The sequence below is a fragment of the Paramisgurnus dabryanus genome, chromosome 12 (assembly GCF_030506205.2).
Source record: "Paramisgurnus dabryanus chromosome 12, PD_genome_1.1, whole genome shotgun sequence".
In the NCBI taxonomy this organism is placed as follows: domain Eukaryota; kingdom Metazoa; phylum Chordata; class Actinopteri; order Cypriniformes; family Cobitidae; genus Paramisgurnus; species Paramisgurnus dabryanus.
In genome coordinates, this window is record NC_133348.1 from 26,461,740 (window position 1) to 26,485,635 (window position 23,896).

Below are 23,896 nucleotides of genomic sequence, written 5' to 3' on the forward strand. Positions count from 1 at the left end.
GTTTTATGGTGCTACTTAGCTGTATTTTTTAAGTTATGAAGGTTTAAATCAAAACAAACCAACTGCAGTTGAATTGATATTAATTGGAATGCACAACCAAAACACGAGATTTCTGAACAATGAAAAAAACGGATTTATCTCGTTTTGCAACGAAACTCTTCAAATATCTCACAGTAACAGAGGAAAAGAAACGTTGGTATTTGTTAAATACCAATGCCACAGTGAAAGAGCAAGCCCCATGACTGGCCTATGGCAGTGTTTGATCTGTTACACATAGGTAAAAATCTCTCGCTTTCAACCATTCGAGCAAATTTGTGTCTGTGTGTAAAAGTTTATTTCCCACACAGACACACACATCAATTAAGTGGGTCATATATAGAGGTCTGCTCATACAGTATGAAAAACTGAAAGTTCTTATTGAATTACATGTGGTAAATATTCTGGTAAGTACAGTAAGATGCTCTTTTGATATCACACACAGACACACTGTAAAATTAAGTATTACCATTGTGTTTTAAATCGACAAAGTACTGCTGTAGTTGTATTAGCCTATAGAAGACAAGTTAACCAGTGGAATGTAATATGATACAATAAGAATGTTCAATTTAATTGATGGAAACAAAAGGTTATTGTATTACCATATTTATTTGCATATGTAGGCTACAATATACAGTGGTATTTTATTTATACCGTGCTACTTAAAGACCATGGTTATGATACCATCACTGTATAATAGCACTGCTATAGCACTTCTCTATATATCTGTGTAACTTTGGTGAACATTATAGCCAACATGACAAAATGAAGAACTTCAATATGTTTCCAAACTGTCATAATGACAGCGTTTGTCTGCAGCATATCATGCAGTTTATGGCTCTACAGCTGAGGCTTCAACCCTCAAATAACAGAAAATTAAATTGATATGATATACAGCGCCCTCCATAAGTATTGGAGCAATAAGGGCAAAATGCTCAGCTTGCTGTGGAGTCAAGAAATGTCTAAAAGGTGAATAGGAGATAAAACCGCTATTATCCGCACTTTCGCAACTTACAAATCCCCGGAAGTATCGCCCTCGGACAAACAGCTGTATGTCCGTCAAAAGTCCTTTACAAAAATGCAATTATCTCAGGTTTTTTGAGAAACCTAGACATATTTGAGAGGTGAAAAAAACAGAACTAATGAAGGTAGGATGAAAAGTTTTTTTTTTGTTGAGATTATTGGCTCACGTGTTAGTGATGAACTGTGTCCTCCTGATGCATTAATTGGTCACACGTGAAAAGCTTGCAGTCCGAGTCTCGCATTAATCAGGATGAAATGTGTTTTTTTGTTGGTAAAGCATGTACACTGTAAAAAGTAGTTGGTTCAACTAAAAAAGTAAGTTACCATTCAACTTCAGACATTTTTACTTTCTTGAGTCAACTAATATTTTAACATTGAATAAACACAGAATTTTAAAGTAACCAATAAACTTACTTTTTAAGTCGAACCAACAAATATTTTTACAGTGTAGGTGTTAAAACATAATCAGATGTTAATAAAATGTAACATTTCTGTACCTCTCCCTCATTATCATTTTGTCTCCCATTCTTAGAGAGGGCACTGTACAACACAAATTAAAATTTTCATAAAGTGCAAAATCTTTTGCAGAGATTGGCAAAGCCACAACAAAGAAGATTTCAATAAAGACAAACTTATGAATTACATTCTTTGATCACAGAACAACCAAACATTTGAAAAACATTAAAATATAGACATTGCACCCAACATTCCAAATAATATACACCCTTTCAATGTAATAAGAAACCCCATACAACAACCCTTAAATATCTCAAATTCAACAGAACTACAGAGGACACCAGATATGCTTAAAGGTCCAGTGTGTAGATTGTTAGCGGCATCTAGCGGTGAGATTGTGAATTGAAACCGATGGCTCAGTCCACAGCTCATCCCTCCCTTTCAAACATAGTGAAGCTACAGTAGCCACCACAGGACAAACACGTCATCATCTGAGACAATGTAGTAAAAAACGTGCTCGATTGCACGGTTTGTCCGTTTAGGGCTACTGTAGAAACATGGCGGTTCAAAATGGTGACTTCCATGTAAAGGAGACCCGCTGTGTATATTCTGAGGTAATAAAAACAATACAGTTAATTTTGTAAGGTCTTTATATTCCATTGATAATATTGTTATGTATATTATATTGAATTTCTGTCAAGAGATCCTTCTAAAAATTACACACTGCATCTTTAAGATATTGAAGGCGAAGTGAAATTCACCCCTCTGTCCATTGCTTAATTTTTTTTTTTAATTGCTTAACGATAAAACTCTGGCTGGTGTTTGATGTTTACACCTATTATGTTTAGATGTAATATAAGGTGCATAATGGTGGGGTTATTATATTTTGAGACCGAAAAATAATTTGAAGTGATGGAACAGGATTAAGACCCCTTTACACTGCTCTCTCAAAATCCAATATCTCTCACAATCCATCACTTTTACTTCATACCGATTTATCTGTTCACAACAGAGCTTAATTTGATAAAACCCCCTGTACATTGCTGGAAGATGATCAATGAGGTTAATATTTTACATTCAAGTGATATTCAAACACATAAAACAACATTGACTATATTGACAACATCATCACCAGCATACTGGCACCAATTAAGTAAGTCTAGATCCCAATTAATAGGCCACCAAAAATACTGGCCCTCACAACTTCTTAGTCAAGCTGTCCAATCATGCTTTGGAAAGTAAGTGGAGACAACCACAGCATCTCAACCAAATTATATTGCCAGTACCCCATAAGAAAACCAAATGCAACATCAGTAACATTATGGCGTCCAAGGAGAACCCTTGAAAAACCAACAAAAGTGGCCCAGAGCAGAACGAGAACCCGAAGTGGGGCTGCCAGCACCAGATGGGCCAAAAGAAAGCGGGCACACATTGCAGCACGTGTGGCATGGCCCGACGGGAAGGAATAGCGGTCCACAGAAAATGTGGCAAACATGTCCATGCGGTTATGGGAAGGACGTCGACGCCGCACTACGGCCTTGACAATACCAACCAGCACCAGGTCTAGAAGCAAGGCTGAAAAATAGTAAGAAAACAAAAACGAACATTGTGAGAGCAAGTAGACTTCAATGATGCAGAATTCCGATGGACATTTAGCAAACATGTCATGTACATTTATGAATAAACAGACAGTTTATTCAAAGTCACGCATGAGGGTGAGTACACATTGAGAGGATTTTCAGATTGGGGTGAACTATCCCTTTAAAGCAGTTACGATTACAACACAAACACAATTATTTATACACAATTTAACAGAGGTCTCTTTGAAGCATATAAATAATGTGCAGTGACAGATTACCTCAGGAATCAGATTAAGCAGGTCTGCCAGGCCTTACACATATAACACATTTCACAAACAAGCTGGACAGGCTATTCAGTATATTGTCCCATTAAAACCTGCCATGTTAGTAAATGGGATGTCAAAGTTGCAAGGGTTAAACGCATAACAAGCCTGTTGCATTTTAATAGGCCTGGCAAAAAAGTCACATTAATAATACACAACAGAGATGAATAGACATCTGCCTCACCTGGGCATTTCTCTGGAACTTAGACACTTGAATGAGTGAATGTATAGTCCAAAAGAAAAGGGTGGGGAGGGGGGAACGGGTAAAAGTAAAAGGGGGTTATGATATGCTTTTTACATCAGGGAAGATAATGAGTCTGAAAATGATAGAAAAACAAAAAAATGTACAATAAGAAATCAAAATCTAAACCAACCATAGCAGAACTACAAGATATATGACTGATCTGAGAGTTAAAAGAATAGATAGCTTGAAGGATGACTTGGAGGATCAAATATAACTACAATAGTGTTCAAATAAATAGCAGTGTACTAAAAAAAGTGCAAAAATATTATAAATAGAGTTTATTTCCTTATTTCAAATGCATTAAAAACATTACACATTCAATTCCAAATTAAAGGACAGCCCCGCCCTCCTTAGTTACTGTTGCTATGCCTGACAAGCTTTTGTGCATGGCAAGTCTATTACAGTAATTTTTGGCGAACGGGTGAAATATCTGAGAGAGCAAGACAAAAGGGACTGCAGTATGCATTCCAGGGATATATCCACCACATAATATTCAACTGATTACAAAATAATTTAATCAAAATTGAAGCTAAAGCCTATAGGTCTCAATGAAAGCAGCTGCCACCTCATACACTTAACATTCAAATGGGAAACACAAATTGAGATACAGCTTTGTTCATGCACAGCAGGATAAGTGAAATTTGTGAAAATAATTTAATAATTATAAATCAAACAGTGGAATACACACAAGACATCAGCCTGACCACTTTGCAATGAAAACATTTTCCCGCTTAACCACCGGGAGAGCTGGGATCGGATTGGGGTACTCAGGTGTAGGCCGTCCATTAACAAAATGCTATAATATTTTTTTAAAGTATGTCAGTCAGCCTCCGTCTCGCCTTTAATCATCTTATTTTACGTTTAAAAATATGTATTTGAACAAAGAACTGTCACTATTTCCAAGCAATGATGTGCTGAGGTAGCTAGCTGTAGCTAACATATACATAGGTGTTTTTGTTAATCCACACTGCTTGATCCATGTCCGGCATTTCTTCCCCTAGGTTCTGCACCTAGTTACGGTTGCTAGTCTACGATTGGCCTGTGGCGGTTTTTGGGCGTAGCTTGGCGAAGGGTCAATTAATCAAGTCTGTCTTGTTATTTTAAAGGGAAGCAAAGGAAATAAACATTAAGTTTTTCAAGAAATAGCGGTGTCCACATTTTCCCTGTAGACATTTAAAACTGAAGAAATTTTAATAAGATATAAATTAACTTTAAACTATTAAATTACTAATATTTAGTTGCATTACTATTGTTGTTGATAACTGCTGGACATCTGTGTCAAATCAAGTCGACTAACTTCTGGCATCTAGAAACCGATATTTTAGCCCAGGATCCATAGTTCCTGTAAATTTTTAGGTTTTGATTCAAAAACTGGCACCCACAAGTTTGTAATGGGGTAGAGATCAGGGGGTTGAGTTGACCACTCCTAACCTCAATCCTTTTTGTCTGAAACCAAGATTTTGCCCTCTTGCTTGTGTGTTTGGGGTTTTTGTCTTGTTGAAGCACCCATTTTAGGGGCATTTCCTCTTCGAGAAAGGGCCACATAATCTCTAAAAAGTATTCTGATGTATTCAAACTGATCCATGTTCCCCTGTATTCAATAAATAGGCCCAACATTTTAGTATGAAAAACATCCAAATATATAGATTTTTGCACAACCATGCTTTACAATAATGTAGCTGGAATCTGTGAAGACTGTTGGACAAAACGTGTAATTGTCATAAACTTAAGTTAAACAAAGAGCTTATTTTTTAGTCTATGTGAAAAATGAAAGGGCTTTCTGGCGAGAATCCAATGTCCCGCTAACTTCTGGGTTGGGCTACAAAAATACGTCATCCCTGCAGCACTCTTTTGGTCCAATTCTGATTGTCATTTGTTTCTGATGTATTTATTTCTCATTTTCATGGTAGAGTTTCAAAACAATTTAGCATCTAGGAATTTGTGAGTGAGTACAACAGTAAGTTTGTTGATTGCTACTATGGTTTTACTAAAAATGCTAGTTAACTTTGAGGGGTTTTGTTTGTCTACCTGCCTTTTAAACAATTTGGTGATGAACAATGCTTTTTCCAGCATGGAGCACCTTTTCATAAGGCAAAGTAATATCTTAGTGGCTTTGGGAACAAAACTGAAAACTCCCCAGACCTAAACCCATTGAGAACTTGTGGCCAATCCTCAAGAGGCAGTGGATGAACATAAACCCACAAAATCTGACAACTCCAAGCATTGATTATGCAAGAATGGGATGTGGCCCAGAAGTTGATTGACAGCATGCCAGGGAGAATTGCAGAGGTCTTGAAAAAGAAAGAGATTCAACAACACTGCAAATGTGGACCCTTAATGTAATTGTCAATAAAAGCCTTTGCCACTTATGAAATGAATGTAATTATATACCATAGTAACATCTGACACAAAGATCTAAAGAACATTGAAGCAGCAACTTTGTGACAATGAATATTTGTGTCATCAAAACTTTTGGCTACGGCTGTACTGCTAAAGGAAAATAATACAGGGTTGAGAAATGACATTAAGGGGCGAGCAAATGATTAAAGAGTGCATTACCCATGAGCAGGTTCAGCATGACCTCCTGGCCGGCGGCACTGTCGCTTTTATACAGGCAGTACACGGCACCGGCAAGCCACGGGATCCCGTGACCGGAGATCTCGATGAGCTTCATGAGCGGCCGCATGCTGCCCCATGATGAGTCCTCGCAGGCGCACACACCGAGACGCTTCGACAGCCACAGGTCGATGGCCAACAGAGAGCTGAGCGCTATCTCAATGAAAGAAGGGTTTAATTTCATACAGTCTTCCTCCGGTAACTGCTGTCCGCCGGTGGAGGAGGTAGACGAACCCGATCCCCTTCGTCGGCTGGGGCTCTCGGAGGCTCGGAGCCGAGCAGATGTGGGGTCGGAGCCCTGTCTCTGCAGCAGGTGCGGCGGGGGAGTTCGGCTCAGAGAAATGAACTCGTTGCGTCCGTTTCCACCGGGACACGGGACGCTGCGCCCAGGGCTGTTCCGCACTTTAGGTGAAGGCATTTTAATTCACTAATGCCAAGAAACGTTAGTATAATATTATTGCAGTGTCTTCAGTGTTTGACTAAATCTTTAAAGCGTCTCGTTTTCAGATCATGGTTTTACAGGTATTAACGAAACGATCGGACTGTTGCACCGTACAGCGCCATCTTTAAACAGCAGCTCTCTTCGTTTATTGGCAAATCGCATTTAGGAGTGCATTACTGCCATCTACTGGTTTAACTTGGATCTGACACGGCACCTTCTCCAAAATTATGGTCTTTATAATTACCAGTGGTGGAAATGGTTCCAGTAAAAAACTTGAGAGTCCTCCTCCAGTTCTTGCCCCGGCCCCCAGTTTGAAAACCACTGGGCTATATCACATGGATAAAAGATTACATGGAGAAACAATATTCAATTCACTCCATGGACTCAGCCCCCCCTCCTTTTATCTCAGATTACTCATATAACTTATTTTTGTGGACGTTAGTACTTTAATAAAACATTAATGCAACTTCAGGTTCTATAACTATAATGTAGACAGGTTGCACGTTACAAAAGTTGGAATCCGTGCAATTTATTTCTTTTTTTGATCAATTATACATTATTTATGAATACAAATATTTAGTTTTCATAACATTGCAGATTTAAAATGATTGACATAGAGTATGTAAAACTAAAATATTTTTGCTAAATCAGTCATGACTATTTACAACAGACCTGCTTTCCATCAAATTGGAAATCAGGTCGCCTCGTCCCTTACGAAAATTAACCATGGTTCTTATGTGGTAAAAGCGTAGTAATCATGTTTTTTTTGGTCTATTGATTACTATTAGCAAAACCATGGTTATTTTGTGGTGATCATGGTTTTACTACAGTAACCATGTTTTTTTGTTTTTGTTTTAACTGCATTTAAAAATTGGCTTGAAATGGGGAACACAGACAGACCCTTCTCTGTTAGATAACACATCTGGACCATTTGGGGACAGTTATGCAACCTGATTATCTAAACAATACTAACCTTGTTATACCATCACAGTCACGGTGACTAGGTATATTTTATCCTCCTCCTCCAGCAATACTATAGACTTTACCCGCTTTCTATACTGCAGTAAGGTACTGCAGGTTTTGTGTCTTGTTGAAACCCATTTTAGGGGCATTTCCTCTTTGGCAAAGGGCACCATAATCTCTTCAAGTATGATGTATTCAAACTGATCCATGTTCCCCTGTATACAATAAATAGGCCCAACATGGTAGTATAGTATCGGAGCCGAGCAGATGTGGGGTCGGACATCATATAAAGGACATAATTTTTCTATTATCTGTATGTAGCTGGAAATATTTGCTATATCTGATATGTCAGGAATTACGAGGCGGAGAACCCAGATGCAGACATTTAACACAAAACTTTATTAACAATAACATAAAGGCCCACGAGGGAGCAAAATACCTCACAGGACAGGAAACATGAGGGCACTAAATAGGAGAGTAAATGATGAGGTAGCAGGTGACATGAATTAAACAATAATGGGATAATTAACAAGGAGACGAGGGGGCAGGGTCAGAAGACGAGACAGGGAAGCACACAGCACAAAAGCCATGTGCTACCACACAAAACGCATGGGGCTATCATGATCCTGCCACAAGGGACAAAAACTATGACAAGAAGGCAGGACCATGACACGATATCGATGATAAAGGGAAAGTGGGGGGGGGGGGGGGGTACTGAGGAAGAGAAGGTGCTGTGTCAGATCCAAGTTAAACCAGTAGATGGCAGTAATGCACTCCTAAATGCGATTTGCCAATAAAAGAAGAGAGATGCTGTTTAAAGATGGCACTATACGGTGCAACAGTCCGATCGTTTCGTTATTACCTGTAAAACCATGATCTGAAAACGAGACGCTTTAAAGATTTATTAAAACACTGAAGACACTATAATAATATTATGCTAACGTTTCTTGGCATTAGGGAACTAAAATACCTTCACCTAAAGTGCGGAACAGCCCTGGGCGCAGCGTCCCGTGTCCCGGTGGAAACGAACGCAACAAGTTAATTTCTCTGAACCGAACTCCCCCGCCGCACATTTGGGGACAGTTATGCAGCCTGAATATCTAAACAATACTAACCTTGTTATACCATCACAATCACAGTGACTAGGCATATTTTATCCTCCTCCTCAAAAACATTAAAGGAACACACCCACATTTTGGGAATTTAGCTTATTCACTGTATCCCCCTAGAGTCAGATAAGTCCATACATTCCTTTCTTATCTCCGTGCGTGCTGTAACTCTGTCTGACGCAGCCCCCGCTAGCTTAGCTTAGCACAAAGACTGGAAGTGAATGGCTCCAGCTAGCAAACTGCTCCCAATAAGTGACAAAATAACCAAAGATTTTCCTATTTATGTGTTGTGATTTGTATAGTCACACCGTGTACAAATAACAAGGTCATATGAGACACAGCCATCTTTTAAAAGTATACATACTGGGAACTATATTCTCAGAAGGCGAATCACTGCTACTTGGGCGGAGTGATTTGCACAACTCTGACCGAACTCTTTGCTCCTCACCAGGGGGCTTCTGGGGTGCTGCGAGCAATTCACTCAGCCCAAGTAGCAGTGCTTCGTCTTCTGAGAATATAGTTCCCAGTATGTACACTGTTAAAAGATGGCTGTAGATAAGCTAAATTCCCAAAATGTGGGCGTGTTCCTTAAAAAAACATACTTACACCAGCAATATTATCTAGACTTTACCCGCTTTCTATAGACCCTTTTACAGCTCACGTGATCAAATAGCCTGCGCGCGCATTTGGGCAACAGAAGTGGTGTTATTCCCCATTGGTTCTAACGTGGTAGCAACTCAGAAAGTTTATTAAAACGGTTTCTCAACATCAAAATGTCCCGTTGTTGCGTTTGGTTGCACTAATATAATATACTAATATACGTATATATGTATCTGGCAACTTTATTTTTGGCCATCTGCTAACGTCTTTTATCCACTCCACTATAGTACACGGATCTGGTAGCTGTGTTGAAAATGTTGATAAAGTCAATTTTTTTAAAATAACTTACTGTTTGTGTTGCTTCACTGTTGATTCTTACGATACTTCCGTTGCCTAAATGCGCGCGCATACGCTGCCACGTCATCATTGTGTACAAACAGTAAAAGGGTCTATACTGTTTTTGTCTCGATGAAACCCATTGCATTTCCTCTTCGGCAAAGGGCAACATAATCTCTTCAAATGTTGCATATTGTCATAAAAGCAGGTTTTGTTTAAATGTGTAACATCAGTGTTCATCTTACATATGTTAAAATACCCAGTAAAATAAAAAACATGTTTAATGCTCGAACAAATTTTATCCAATCATAAACGAGGTCCTGCCCACAAGAGGATATGCGCTTCCTGTATAAACTCCGGCTGCCAATGGTTACACGTGCCAACTGCAAACAAGGTTTAGGCTGAAGAGGAGCTGTGGAGAGAAGAACAGTCATGCCTGGAATTCTGTTGGGAGATGTGCTTCCGAATTTTGAAGCAGACACTACTATCGGCAAGATACACTTTCATGAATTCCTGGGAAATTCGTAAGTAACTTAAATATGCTAATTGTTGTTTAGCGTGTAGGCCTAGCTGGGTCTGATGTAATTTAATGTGGTTAACGTACGCCTACACACGCAGCCAGTCACAATAGAGTCAGGTGATTGTGATTTAAGATGATCTGAAGACCACTATGATATTGTAAAATATGTAAACCATTCAATACTATTCCTGCGTTTAAACGTAATTTTGTGTAGTGTGCTTAAGTCAAACTCTATCCTAATGTAAATCGCTTTTTCCTGCTAAATTAATAATGTAAATATTTCATGAGCCCTAAACACAACGTCAGGTTTTATCGTTACTGATTATAACACAAAGCTATATAACCTTTCAGTAGTTAACCTATTTATTTATTTATCGCAGCATATACTTTTAAAATAACCCATAAGAAGTGATATCAAGTGCATGTAAGTATTCTGCTATAAGGAAGTTGTTATTTTAGCACACACCTTGTTTTTATGGCTTTAAATGACACAAAAGTTGCGTGTATGCTTTATGTATGCAGTAACAATCTGTATTATGCATTTCATTATGTCAGTGCAACTGTTGTAAAAGTATTTCATATACTGTTCACAGGGCAAGGTCCTTGTATGTTGACAATATCATAAGTTTTTATGACTGACACCTTATTTCAGTATAGAAAGTGGGTAAAGACTAGATAGTATTGCTGGTATAAGCCAATACATTTGTGTAAGTTTTTGAGGAGGAGAATAAAATATGCCTAGTCACTGTGACTATGATGGTATAACAATGTTAGTGTTGTTTAGATTTGAGCTTGAGTCATTATTTTAGAAATGATGGCACTGGAGGGATTTTTATATAAACTTTATGTACGTTATGCATCAATTGTACTTGCACTCAGACATATATAAAGTATACCTGTAAATGTACATAATGGATATCCAAACCCTGAAAAGTGTTGATTTAAGAAATAATGTTAGTTGACACGTTTTGTTAAGTGCACCGGGTTCAATGAACCGGCCAACAATATTCAGGTTGCGCAACTGTCCTCAAATGGCCCAGATGTGAAAAGGGGTCTGTCTGTCTTCCCCATTTCAAGCCAAATTTTAAACGCAGAATGTCTGAGTGATTCATCATATGTCTGTTGTTTCATAGTCATGCAGAAAAAGTATTTGGCATCATTCATTCTGCATTTCCCAGTCTTTAAAAAGTCTTGTACTTGTATTAAGGGATATCATTTCATTTAAGGCGGATATTTAATTGGTACACTGAACAAAAGGGAACTTTTGTTGTGGTTATCTGTTTGATATCTTTCACTGTTGTCACCACAGCTCTTCCGTCTCTTGAAAAAGAAGTGCTGCCCTATGCGTTTTACCAAAACAATACTGAAAACCTTTTTAGCCGAAGCAGCAGGGATGAATAAAGTGCAAGGCATGAGGTCAGACCAGTGGATTTAATATGATATTATATCCAGTAATGGGGGTTTCCCAGATAAAAGAGTGTTTTAAGAAATTAAGTGGTTAAATTCATGAGTGTAGGGAGTGAATTATTTATCTCTTCTATCTCTTGAGAAGCATGTGATATATTACCATAATCTCACAGATGCTCTCCAGACACTGTTTTGCTTTAACTTGACACTTGTTGCTTTTGACTGGGAACAAAACTTATCCTGAATCTCTAGGCGGTGATTGCTTAATCTCAATCCTAGGGGTGTAAGAAAATACAGTAACATGTGAGTATCTCGGAAGTGCAATGTCGATATAAAAAAAACAAGATTCATGGCAGTTGTTTCGATTGGATTTTACATCCTGACCACTAGATAGCATACTTCTTATCTCTACTCTTAAACTGTGCCAGGAAGTACTACCATAGGGGTGCGCCACAATTTCTTTAGCTTAGATTGGCATATGGTAGTGTGCTTTCACAATTCCCTATCCTATTATATTCCTAAAATAGGAAATATCCCAATATCACCTCGATTCACAGTATCCCATTGCATCACAACCCAGGTTGCATATCACATTGTGATATTCTTGCTGATACACAGCTCTACTCGATCCTGCACACCCTGCACTTTTACACTTGATTTTTTTTTACACATGAAAGCTTCAGTGTCCTCTTACATCATGCTTTTTTATTCTGTAGATGGGGTATCTTGTTTTCACACCCCCGTGACTTCACTCCAGTGTGTACGACTGAGCTAGCCCGAGCTGCAAAGCTCAGTGATGAGTTTAAGAAACGGGACGTGAAGATGATCGCGCTGTCTATCGACAGTGTTGAGGACCACCGTAAATGGAGTGAGGTTTGTATATGCGTGCGTACTTTCATACACGTACCACATAAGAACCAGCAACTCCTATCTGGTTGGTATACAAGTTTCCTGCATGTTGTGATGGCTAATAGTTTAGATGACACGGATAAAACATACTAAAACTTTATTTCTGTTGCAGCAATTGAATTTAGAGTTGTTTTATTTAAAATGATTATTTCAATACAAAAACAGCTTTTTTCCATACACTCTTACATAATGAAGCTGCTTCACGATGCCGTAGAAGAACCATTTTTGGCTGAAAAGTTTTTAATAAAGAACCTTTAACATCCAAAGAACCGTTTCAAAAAAGGTTATTTGTAGTGCTTTTTTTATTATAAAAAGGTATGAGGAACCAAATATGTTTCTTCCATGGCATCGTTGTGAAATAATTAAGCACTTTTATTTTTAATAGTTTACATACGGTAAAAGCATGAATACTTTAATTCATGACTGATTCATTGATTTGGAAAATGTATGATCGAATGTCCGATCAATTGTGTGTATTCTTAAAAAAACACAAAGGAATTCACTGCAGTCCCAAATGAGAAGTATTTCTTCAGCTTGTTTGTTTTAAAAATTCTTCATCTGTCCCTGAATGGGACATCTGTCTTACCAAAGGTCTGAATTTGGCCAAAAGCGTCATCGTAGCATTATAGGAAACTTATTAAAGAGCTGTTTTGGAAAAACATTAATTTGGACATAAAAAGTAGCTTGTGTTGTACATTCTCTTTTGTATTGTACATCCTGACTTTTGCCAAGTCTTTTTATTTGCTGTCTGTAAGCTCGGACCCTTTTACTGGACATGAACAAAACTTTTACACCCACGTACACCTTTGGCTGAATGCTTGCGTGTCTGGGTTCCTGTGAATAAACCAGACACTCAGTTCCCACAGTATGTGATCGCAGTAAGGGTGAACTAAAAAATTCAGCTTTTCTAACCACACCACTCCTTACTCATTATCTAAATATGCAGAGGTCTGCATATTCTACAGTGATGCTCTAAATACATCTGACTGACATTATCATCATTTTATTACCTTGTCTTTATGATTTCTATATCTAAATTCTATAAAACAATAAACTAACTCTTAGACGGGGTTTACACATAATGATTCCTTTCTATTAAATGGACCAATACTAAATTGATTATAAATTGAAATACTTTGTCTGTTCTCTTAAGGATATTATGGCATATAATCAAGAAAAGGCATCCTGTCCCCTGCCGTATCCAATCATAGCAGATGATAAGAGGGAGTTGGCGGTCTTGTTGGGGATGCTGGACCCTGATGAGAGGGACAAAGATGGGATGCCCCTCACTGCCCGCTGTGTAAGTTTCCATAACAATCATGTGTCAGAACACATTTACCTTTAGTCAATGTGCACAGTAGGATTAAGCTGCATATTGCTGTAATGTATATGTTTTCAAATTCAGGTCTGGTTTCAAGGGGTCCCCAGAAAATTTCAAGAGGAAAAAGTTTGAAAAGTCTGTGTATACAATTATTTAAGATTGTAAACAATTTGCTCTCTTTATAATATCACAATACTATTTATCTCACACAGTTAAAATTAGGGATGCACCGTTAGGATTTTTTTGGACCGATACCCATTTAAACAGACAACTTCTGGCCGATGCCGATATTAAACACTTGTATACAATACTATACAGTTGGTCTATTAGCTAGTTTATTTCTGCATCAAATAATTTTTACTGCACATGGATTGGATCTAATTAACATTCAACTGACCAACATAATAAGAGAGGCAGAAATTAAGCTAAAACTAATATAATAAGACAGCATGACAACCTTCAAAGGTGGTTTTTGCTATTCAGCGTTTATTTTATTAACAACATTAACTCATTTTTTACATATAATGGATTTCTTTATGCAGTTAATTAATAAACAATCAGTATCAACCTTTCTCGTGCTATTGCCGATATGCCGATGGTTTCAAATTCATCAAAAATCGGCGATAAATATCGGCGGCCGATACATCGGTGCATCACTAGTTAAAATGTTTCTTTCTAAAAAAATTGATAATATTTAGGAAAGGGGTCTCTTGCTAAAGGTTCATCATATGTGGGGGTTAGGGTGGTCCTTATTTTTCAACTTTTAAAAGTTCATGCTCTCACCCCACCAATATGTTTGAAAAAAAATATATTTTTTCAATATTAATTAATATTTAGAGGTTGCTCAAGACCTTTGAAGTTTAACACATTTGCATATTATGTGATACTTTGTGCTAGCATGTAAAAATGTTTAAAAATATATACTTATGGCAGCAATGGACTTATTTGACCTTGCGCCATGCAATTAAAACTCCTATTGTAGTTGTAATATGTCTTTCAAAGCAAGAAAGCTTTAATGTGAATGAAGCACTATAGACCAGTGTTTTTCCAACCTTTTTCTGCCACGGCAAAGTTTTGATAAGTAAAAAAAATCATACAACACACCACTTTCACAATAAGCATTAAGAGATCTGCACAAACCTGTATTGCAATGCTTAAATGACTTGTTAAACTGGAATATTATACTGTATTAAACATAGTATTCACATTTAATGTGAAACTTGAACTTGTTTTCATGAACACACATGATATCATGTGAATATAATATTCAAAGGCTTTGAGCAACCTCTAGATATTGTTGGAACAATTCAACATTTTGCACAGTGTTTTTTTATTGATATCTTAACACATTGAGGGGGTGAGAGTTGAACATTTTTTTTTTTTTTAAATTGGCCCATTATAAGGACCACACTAGTGGGGTCCCTGCATCAAAAAGTTTGAAACCCCCTGCTGTACACAATCGATCATTATGCTATACAATTAAAAAGTTTATGTTTGCATAAGTAGACATGTGACGGGTCTTCAGTGAAATGACGGTTTATGGTTTTGACCAGTAAACATGTTGCAACCACTTTTTCTTGGAAGTGGCCAAAGTAGGCCATGATTGTGAAACTGATCTGCTTGACTAAATTTCCGTTGATGTTTTGCTACATTTAACACATCCAAAGCCCTTATGCCTGCAGAATATGATGCATATCATGCTTTTCATATCATGCTCTTAAGCGACATACTGTACCAGCGCAGTAACCGTTCTCTGTAAAAATCTGAATTCATCAATGCATCTATGGGGCTTTTTACACCTGGTCACTTCATGCGTTTTCTCTGATCGGATAGCTATCCGAACGTAAAAAGACCAGGTGTAAATGCCCTCCAAAATGTTTTTGAGACGGATTTAAATCTGATCCGCTCAAACCACTTTAGGAGTTAGTATGGGATGCATTTCAGAAGAAATCTGGTTGATGAAACCACAAATGTCAGCGCATAACTTCACCCAAATGTAAGCAAGTCACCTGGAAGTTAGCCGGCAAAGAGGCAAACAAACAAAGACTACACGCTTATTGCTTTATGGAGCTGCTATAGCGTGTAAAAAAGCTTTCTAGAACCAATAAAAGGGTCCAATGACAAACTCAAATGATATTTAACAAAGAAATAAAACTTTTAAAACTTGTTCATGCTTTTCCACGTCATGGACCTGTATGTTAAATCATCGCGCCACAACTCTCTTGCTGCTCTGTACTGCGCATTCCAGCTCATGCTGAGCAAGGAGACGCATGTCCCCTGCCCAACATACAGTACAACATACAGGAAGTGCTGCCTTTTGTTGCATAAACGTCGTAAGTTTTTTAAGGCGGAGTAATGAATGGTGTATTTGCACGGGAGTAGTAGCTCGGATTCATACCGTTTTAACAAATCGGATATCTCTCTGATCAGAGAAACCCATGAAGTGACCAGGTGTAAAAAGGCCCTATAATAAAGCAATAAGAAGCAATAGGTTACCAGTGCATTTTATAACAGTTAAAGGGTGTTGTTAGGCACGAGGCGAAACCCCCTTAGCGGTTATAAAATGCACTGTGACACCCCTGCTTCGCGGGGCTTATTGCTTTTATAAAACGGTTGCTTCATATGCATAGCAGGATTTCGTAAAATAAAACGCAGCAAATAAGTTACAAAATATTACTCTTCCACCAAACAAAGTAGTTCCTCAGAATCAAGTGTGTATTCAACGGAGCGCAGTTCCCAAGCAACTTTGTACCAAAACCGTCACCATAAAACCATGATATGAACAGTTACACAGTCCAGTACATACGGTATTCCTGTAGCTCTTTTAGCAGAAAATAAATTATACACCAGTCTTTGAATATGATTAGCATCTTGTGACCACCAGCTAAGACACTGACAAAGCTGAAATTGAGTGAATGTACCAATTTTTTTCTATATGTCCTGTATTTCAGGTCTTTATTGTCGGTCCTGATAAGAGACTAAAGCTGTCTGTTCTCTATCCCGCCACTACGGGGCGCAATTTTGATGAGATTCTTCGTGTCATAGACTCTCTACAGTTGACAGCAACCAAAAAGGTGGCCACACCTGTGGACTGGAAGGTAAGTTTGTATTACAGCTAGATTTCTGTTTTTTTTTCATACATTGTCTTTATAAACAGTTTAAATGGTCTGTTTGATTTTCTATGTAATAATATAGTTATTGTTTTTTATTTTCTTTATCAAGCCTGGTCAGGAGGTCATGGTCATCCCTTCTCTCTCAGAAGAAGAGGCAAAAAAGCTTTTCCCAGCTGGTTTTACCACCAAAGAGGTGCCTTCCGGGAAAAAATATATACGCTACACTAAACTGTAACTGAGGAAGGATTCTACATAAAGCAGAAATGCTGCAAAAATATAGCACTTACAGTACCTGACATTAGCTCTTAGTCCAAAACCTGTTCATAGAGGCCCGTACATTTGTTCGCGAACAGTACACCATTTAAATGTTTCCAATCAAACATGCATATGATTTGACTTATCAGATTGTTAGTGTGGTAGAGTCATCCAAAAATGTGGTCCTCTAGGAACAGATTTAGGAATTGCTTTTCTTGTCCTTTCATTCAGACTTAAGAGGCAATTATCAGAATCTAACTGGTTAAATGTAGTTTGACACTATACAATATAATTATTGTATCGTGCCTTACTTTAAATAAAACACTTCCTTTTGTAATTTATGATGTTTCATGTTGATATTTTTTCATTGGTGAATGTATAATCAGACATTGAACACACAAGCTTTAGTAGTTCATGCTTATGATGTGTCCTTACCAGGCATGTGTCACAGTTGATAAGTGCAATATGTAGCTTGGAAACTGTAAGACTTACATTTATGAAGCTGTAAACCATAAAGTGGCCTTATGTAACCCGAATTGGTCCAATAAAATGGTAGTGTAAACATTAATAAAGTGAGACCTATGTGGTGCAGAAATTGTGCTCAAAAGTAAATTAGTTGCTTACATGAACTTTACCACCCTTGGGAGAATAAAAGAAACTTCAGTTTTAGTCTGTTAAATCACAGTTTACCCGTTTTGCTTTCCTAATGGACATGATCTTATTCGAATCATCAGTATGTTATACCAAAGAACGACCAACAACATAAAGTATAATGAATAAAATGTTATTGTCTTTTCAAACATTTATTTCAATATTTGCTTGCATTTATTTTTTTTGTATCCATGTTGACATTTGGTATTAATTTCAATTGATTGGGGATGCAAACTGATTTTTAACTTCAGCTATTAAATTGTCACTACAGTAAAAAAAATCTGAGGGTTGATGGCTTACAATATTGCCACAATATCCAGGTTTTGCCAACCATTTTTATTACAGAAAAGTATGCATACTGCATTTTTACAAAACACATTTATATTAAACATTTTTACTTATAAAACATGCTATATTGACATTTTGGGTGTGTTATATTTTCTGTATTTGTTATTTTTTTTATTGGATAGTTATAATAATATTAGTAATAATGATGATAATAAAATAAATGTGTTCATATAATATTAGTATTAACCCATTAGTAATTTATAATAAATATATACATTTGTGAGACATGTTTTGTTTTGTATCCCCACAGTTACCGCACAGAATATTACATGGGCTGATTCATTCGTCTTCAGAAAGTTTGAACAAATGTACCAATACAATTTTCATTCAACATTTTTTTATTTAGATGAAAAATATACTGGTAAAATCTGCTCTTGATGCAATAACCAGTAGGTGGCAGTATAATATCTATAATACAATCCCTGAACTTTGGTTTAATACAAACTACAACAGGTCAACTGTTCAATGTTTATTCCAGAAGCTTAAGGTGTTATTCATTAACATGACAAATTGCGTAATCACCCTGCTGGCATGTTGCTGAACATTCAGGCTATGTTGATTGACCCCAAAAGGCATCCGGGTGATCTCAAACTGTGAAGCGAAACGTCAATGCTGGGTGTCGATGAGGCATGAAACTAGCCCGTGTTATCACAAGCATTCCATTTGTCCATTAAAAACTAAAAAATGTTCTCGCACACAGCCACTTAACTTGAGTAAATCATTGACATACAATCCACGGTCCAGGGTTACCAGCAGGAAGCGCTTTCCTCGGGTTTGGCCCTGGGCACTGAGGAGCAGGTGATAGCTGTAGTGATGAGAGCACGGGGAAAGCAAAGGGTTTAGGTTACCAGAACTATTCAACCTATGTAACTGTAGCTCGTGTAACGGTGAAGGTCATGGGAGCAATGTGGTACAAGGGCCAGATGCTTTTTTGCTTCAGAGAACAGATTCTCTCTCTCTCTCTCTCGCTCCCATTTCCCCCCCACAGAATGTCATAAAGATAACAGGGATTCCCCTCTCAGTCCATAAAGAACAGTGAAGTGCAGACACCATAAAGCCACGCCCCAAGTGCCACTGTTTCCAGGATGCAGGTCTGACAAACCAATGGCAGTGCCCGTAACCATCTCACCCCCTCAGCTGCAAAACTTCCTCGGGCGAGAGCGTGACCTTCTTTGCTGGTAATTAAAGAAACCTTTTGCATCAACGAAGTTTCAATACTTTTTTAAAAACAGGCACCACTAGATGGCAGTAGGACTTCACTATGGTGGATTAAAGCTCGACAACATACTCAACTTTGCTCTTGGAGTCTTCCAAGTTGCTCTGTTTCAATGTGCTTTCGACAGGCTAACGTAACGTTAACCTTATCACACTATACTCAACGCTTTTAACCGGCATTTCCTAATCACAAGGCCGGAATTAAGCGGGTTTGATGCCAAAGTATTCGGACGTATTAAACGTGCCGAGAGAATACGTTTAGTGTCATTCGCATTTGTGCCGTTGGCGTTAAGCGGCGTTGGCACCCGAGTTTCTCAAACACCATTCTCCGAACCCAGTTATCCTCCTGTGATGGTCACTAGCCTATCCCAGCATATTGAGACACAGGTACACCGGGAAAAGATCATAGAGCCAATAGGAATTTTGTTTATTCAACATTAATTGTGAGCCTGTCTGTGAAAACACTGTCGTTTTTTTTTTTGTGTGTGTGATACACTACAAAAATGACTGACTGACTTAGTATTTTTGTCTTTTTAGTACAAATATAAATTTGTGCTTAAAACAATAATTTTTTTTAGCTTTTAATAGCTTTTAAAAATAATAAAAATGCCAATGACGTAAGAAAATAAATATTGAACTTTATCCTTAAACACTTAATTAAAAAAGAAAAAGAAAAAAAATGTCTTACCCCATTAGCAGATCTTTTGCTTGTTTTAAGCACATATTGTATATTTTTGGTCTAAAAACTAGACTTATTTTCTTAGGTCATTTTGCTCATCAAGAAAATACAGCTTGATTTAAGAATTTTTAGATGTACTGTTTTCTTCATAAAATCATCCTATATAATATAAAGAACATTCTCTGAACATAAAGGGGCGGTTTGCCGGACAGGGATTAGCTTAAGCCAGGACTAGTCCTTGGTTTAATTAGAAAATATAACTAGTTTTAACAAACATTTTGAGACAAAACAAAGCGCGCTTATTTATTTTATAATATGTCAGTGCAAGTTGTTTTCAGTCTAGACATCCCATAACCTTGATATCTTTAATATTGACTGAGTATAAGGTCATCAAAGATTGAAATTAAAGTGAAGTCAGTGATTGAAATCAAACTTTGATGCTCATAATTTTAAAATTCGACTATGGATTTTACAGACAGGGTCACTTATTGAATTGACATCAAATTTCATATTGAGCTGATTTTTAAATATCAATGTAATGTCTATTAGGATGGCGTATATGAGGTGGTTTGCATGTAAAAGCTTGATTCAAAATGCACTTTTAAAAAAGGGAACATGCCTAAAAAGTCCTTGTTGCATTTAAACCTTTTTTAACTTTTTAAGTTTTTTTTTTACTTAAATACTTATGCTCTGAGGTACAATTAATCTTTACCTCGTCAGTGGCAGTTCACGTGTCACTCAAGTGGCCACACCCTTAACTATGTAGAACTTTAAGGCTTAATATAATTTAAACGGATGAGTTACAGTAAAATTCACCCCAACACAGTTGTCATGAAGGGAGACATTAGCTTTATAGACCAAAAATACAGATTGCAGTTTAAGTCACTTCTGTATTGGCTTCATCAGAGATCGAAAGATTGCCCCTCAGTTTTTACAGATATATTTTGCTATTATGCACTAGGTTGCGCCCTACCTTATAAAACACTATGGGGGGGGTTCCCAGACAGGGTTTAGCTTAAGCCAGGACTACCTTAGTTTTTTATTGGGAAATATAATGAGTTTTAACCAACGTGCCTTACTAAAAACATTACTTCTGTGCATTTTGAGGCAAAACAAAGGGCACTGATGTGTGTCAGTGAAAGTTGTTTTCAGTTTGGACAGTTCTTACATTTATTTTATTTTAGTCTAGACCTAGTCCAATCCCTGTCTGGGAAACCACCCCATCAGCATTTACAGATCCAAAACCAGTAAATACTCTGTGTATGTTTTGACAATCTTTCTGATCGTGATCTTCTTTACATAATCAAATGATCTCAGCATTTTGTTCAAAACTTCGTATTTTTGAAAAAACCCAACCAATATTTTGAAGGTAATAACAAGAGAACAAATGAAGATAGCATGAAAGTTTTTGTTTCAAAGCAGAGGGTATTTTTTGCATTTGATATATTGTATGTTTATATTAATGAACATTTTCTGGAAAGCATTAAAATTTGTGAAAAGCATAAATGCTGAAGCTGGCTGGCAACTTAAAAAAAATGCTGGCAGGGAAAGAGTTAACATTTTTGCAGAATTGGGCATGTCTGAATTTAATAGAGTCATTGTCTTATTTTACAGAAACTTTTTATTTTTATTTTGATGATGCAGTTTTACAATTCATTTTACAATTAAACTTTCTTGAGTGATGAGTTGCTGTAAAATAAAAATAAAAAATAGAGTTGAATTAGCTTATGTTGTTTCAAATGCATTTTTATAATTTATAGCAACTCCACACTAGTCAAGAAAGTTGAAATTAATTATTTCAATGTGCTTTCGACAGGCTAAGGTAACCATATCACACTATACCCAACTCTTTTAACCAGCATTTCTTAATCACAAGGCCAGGAATAAGCAGGTTTTATTATACACTTTTATTTAACAGTGTAGTTTTCAAAATTCACGAAAAATATTATATCAGATATTAATTTTATATTGAGATGGTCATGAATATAATCTTAAAGCATTAATTTTTAGTTTTCCTAGAATTTTCTCTGACAAAAATATTAATTTTGACTTTAAATAGTTCCTTACCACAAAGCGTGTCTGAGTATATCTGTGTGTTTTTGTATGGTACTGAAATATGCAGCCTGCTCAGTATTTGTCTGTGTTATCTATAATATAAAAGGTAACAGGAGAACCCAAGACAATAACCAGCTGCGGGGTTTATGTGACAGATGAGAAATGGGGGTTGTTCGAGGTTAAAGGAAAGTTTTCACAGGAATATTCTCTCACACTTCATATGTACACATCACAGACAAAAGCAGAGCTGCGCAGCCACCTCTACTGATCAAACACATTTCCCACATACCAGACCACAATGTCAAGTGTCAGAATATTATGAGTGACAGACGTCGCCTCTTTCCCTGAAACTGAACTCGCACACGCACAATCACAGTCAGACGGTCGGTCTCCATCGTCTAACTCCTAAGGGGGTGCTACACCCTCCACTCTCCCAGAATAACCTCTGTCTAGCCGGTGCTACATAAGGGACTCGTGCTGCGTGTGTTTTGGTGCGTATGTCTCAGTGGTGCCAGCAGCCCATAGACTACGGCCCTGCTGGGACCTATACTTATGCGAGAGTATCTATTGGTGAGCCATGAGTAGTAATGCTCTTAAAGCGTGTGTGTGTGTGCTGTGGGGACGCCAATCTGACAGTGTGCCAGATGTCAGCTGGTATCATATATCAGTCAACAACAGAGAGCTCAGTCCCCACGGCCCTCTGTGCTTTCCACCTAGCGTTTGTCTGCCCAGATCTGCCAAACAAAGAACAGGGAAAACGCATCGGTGGATTCGATTTTTCTACCAAAGCTAATGAGAAGCGATCTCACGTTTGGTGGTTTTCATTCCAGCTGGGCATCTAGGCTTTTTTACTTTAAGTGGTTGAAAAAAGCCTCGGGGCTGCCAGTTTTGTGCGTTAAGGTGATTATGTTCTGGTGATCTTAAATGTCCTCCTTCACTCCAAACTGGTAGATCGCTTTTGGGTCATATGAGTATGACCTGGTGGGCAGTAATAACATTTGGGTTTAAAGAATTGGTAAAATGTGGTGCCCATTATGCAAGTCCTCATGCCATTTTTCTTTGAGCTTATGAACCCCAATGGCTTTCAAAAAGTACTGCAACAAATCACTCCATCTACATGTCAAGCAGAATTTCATTTCATTAGCCATATGGTTTCTTCCTACAGCTTTGGAGAAACTCTCCGGGTACAGTTGTGGGGTGATGGATCTTTATTTTCAGTTTGTAGCTTCACGCTGTAGTTAAAGTTTCGGTTTATGTCTGTCATGGTCCTGAGATGTTTTAAGACCATTTTTGGATTGGTTTACAGCGAAATTAGGTCACTGTTACAGTTCCACAGATCTAAATGGAGATACTTCACTTCCTGTAGGCCATGCTGTCATGCAGGGTGACAAATAGGATGTGGAGGTGATAAATTATTAAAGGGTCATGAAATACTAAACAACATTTTCTTAGATGTTAACAGGGATGATTGTGTTCTACATCATAGAAGACAATGTTAACATCTGTTTATTTTAACAGTAGGAAAAAAGTAGGCACATTTGAGCTTTTTGGTCTATTTTCGTCTCGCAGGTTTAAAAATATACATCGTGCCAACTTCACAAGTTGTGACATGGCGATGTAATGCACAGACCGCTTAAGGAAGAGAGTTCTAACAACAGAAGTCCTAAAAGCTCAGCCGTCATGTGATTCATGTCT

At 37.5% G+C, this 23,896-nt stretch overlaps 2 protein-coding genes across 3 annotated transcripts; one reads left to right on the plus strand and one right to left on the minus strand.

Moving 5' to 3' along the window:
• On the minus strand, nucleotides 1-6,854 carry plpp6 (phospholipid phosphatase 6). 2 transcript variants are annotated; one of them, XR_012334736.1, is made up of 3 exons: nucleotides 6,222-6,854; nucleotides 3,603-3,735; nucleotides 2,953-3,090 (listed from the first exon to the last, which is right to left on the minus strand). XR_012334736.1 is itself a non-coding variant. In XM_065257367.2 (2 exons), exons 1-2 carry the CDS (start codon nucleotides 6,694-6,696, stop codon nucleotides 2,723-2,725), a joined length of 843 nt encoding a protein of 280 aa, XP_065113439.1. In that variant the 5' UTR covers nucleotides 6,697-6,854; the 3' UTR covers nucleotides 1-2,722. The 2 variants fall into 2 exon arrangements, 1 of the variants encoding a protein (XP_065113439.1); XM_065257367.2 differs by lacking the exon at nucleotides 3,603-3,735 and having other exon boundaries at nucleotides 1-3,090.
• Nucleotides 6,855-10,090: 3,236 nt separating this feature from the next.
• prdx6 (peroxiredoxin 6) lies at nucleotides 10,091-18,059 on the plus strand. Its single transcript, XM_065257369.2, has 5 exons — nucleotides 10,091-10,252; nucleotides 12,372-12,528; nucleotides 13,718-13,864; nucleotides 16,837-16,983; nucleotides 17,108-18,059. Exons 1-5 carry the CDS (start codon nucleotides 10,161-10,163, stop codon nucleotides 17,231-17,233), a joined length of 669 nt encoding a protein of 222 aa, XP_065113441.1. The 5' UTR covers nucleotides 10,091-10,160; the 3' UTR covers nucleotides 17,234-18,059.
• Nucleotides 18,060-23,896: the final 5,837 nt, after the last annotated feature.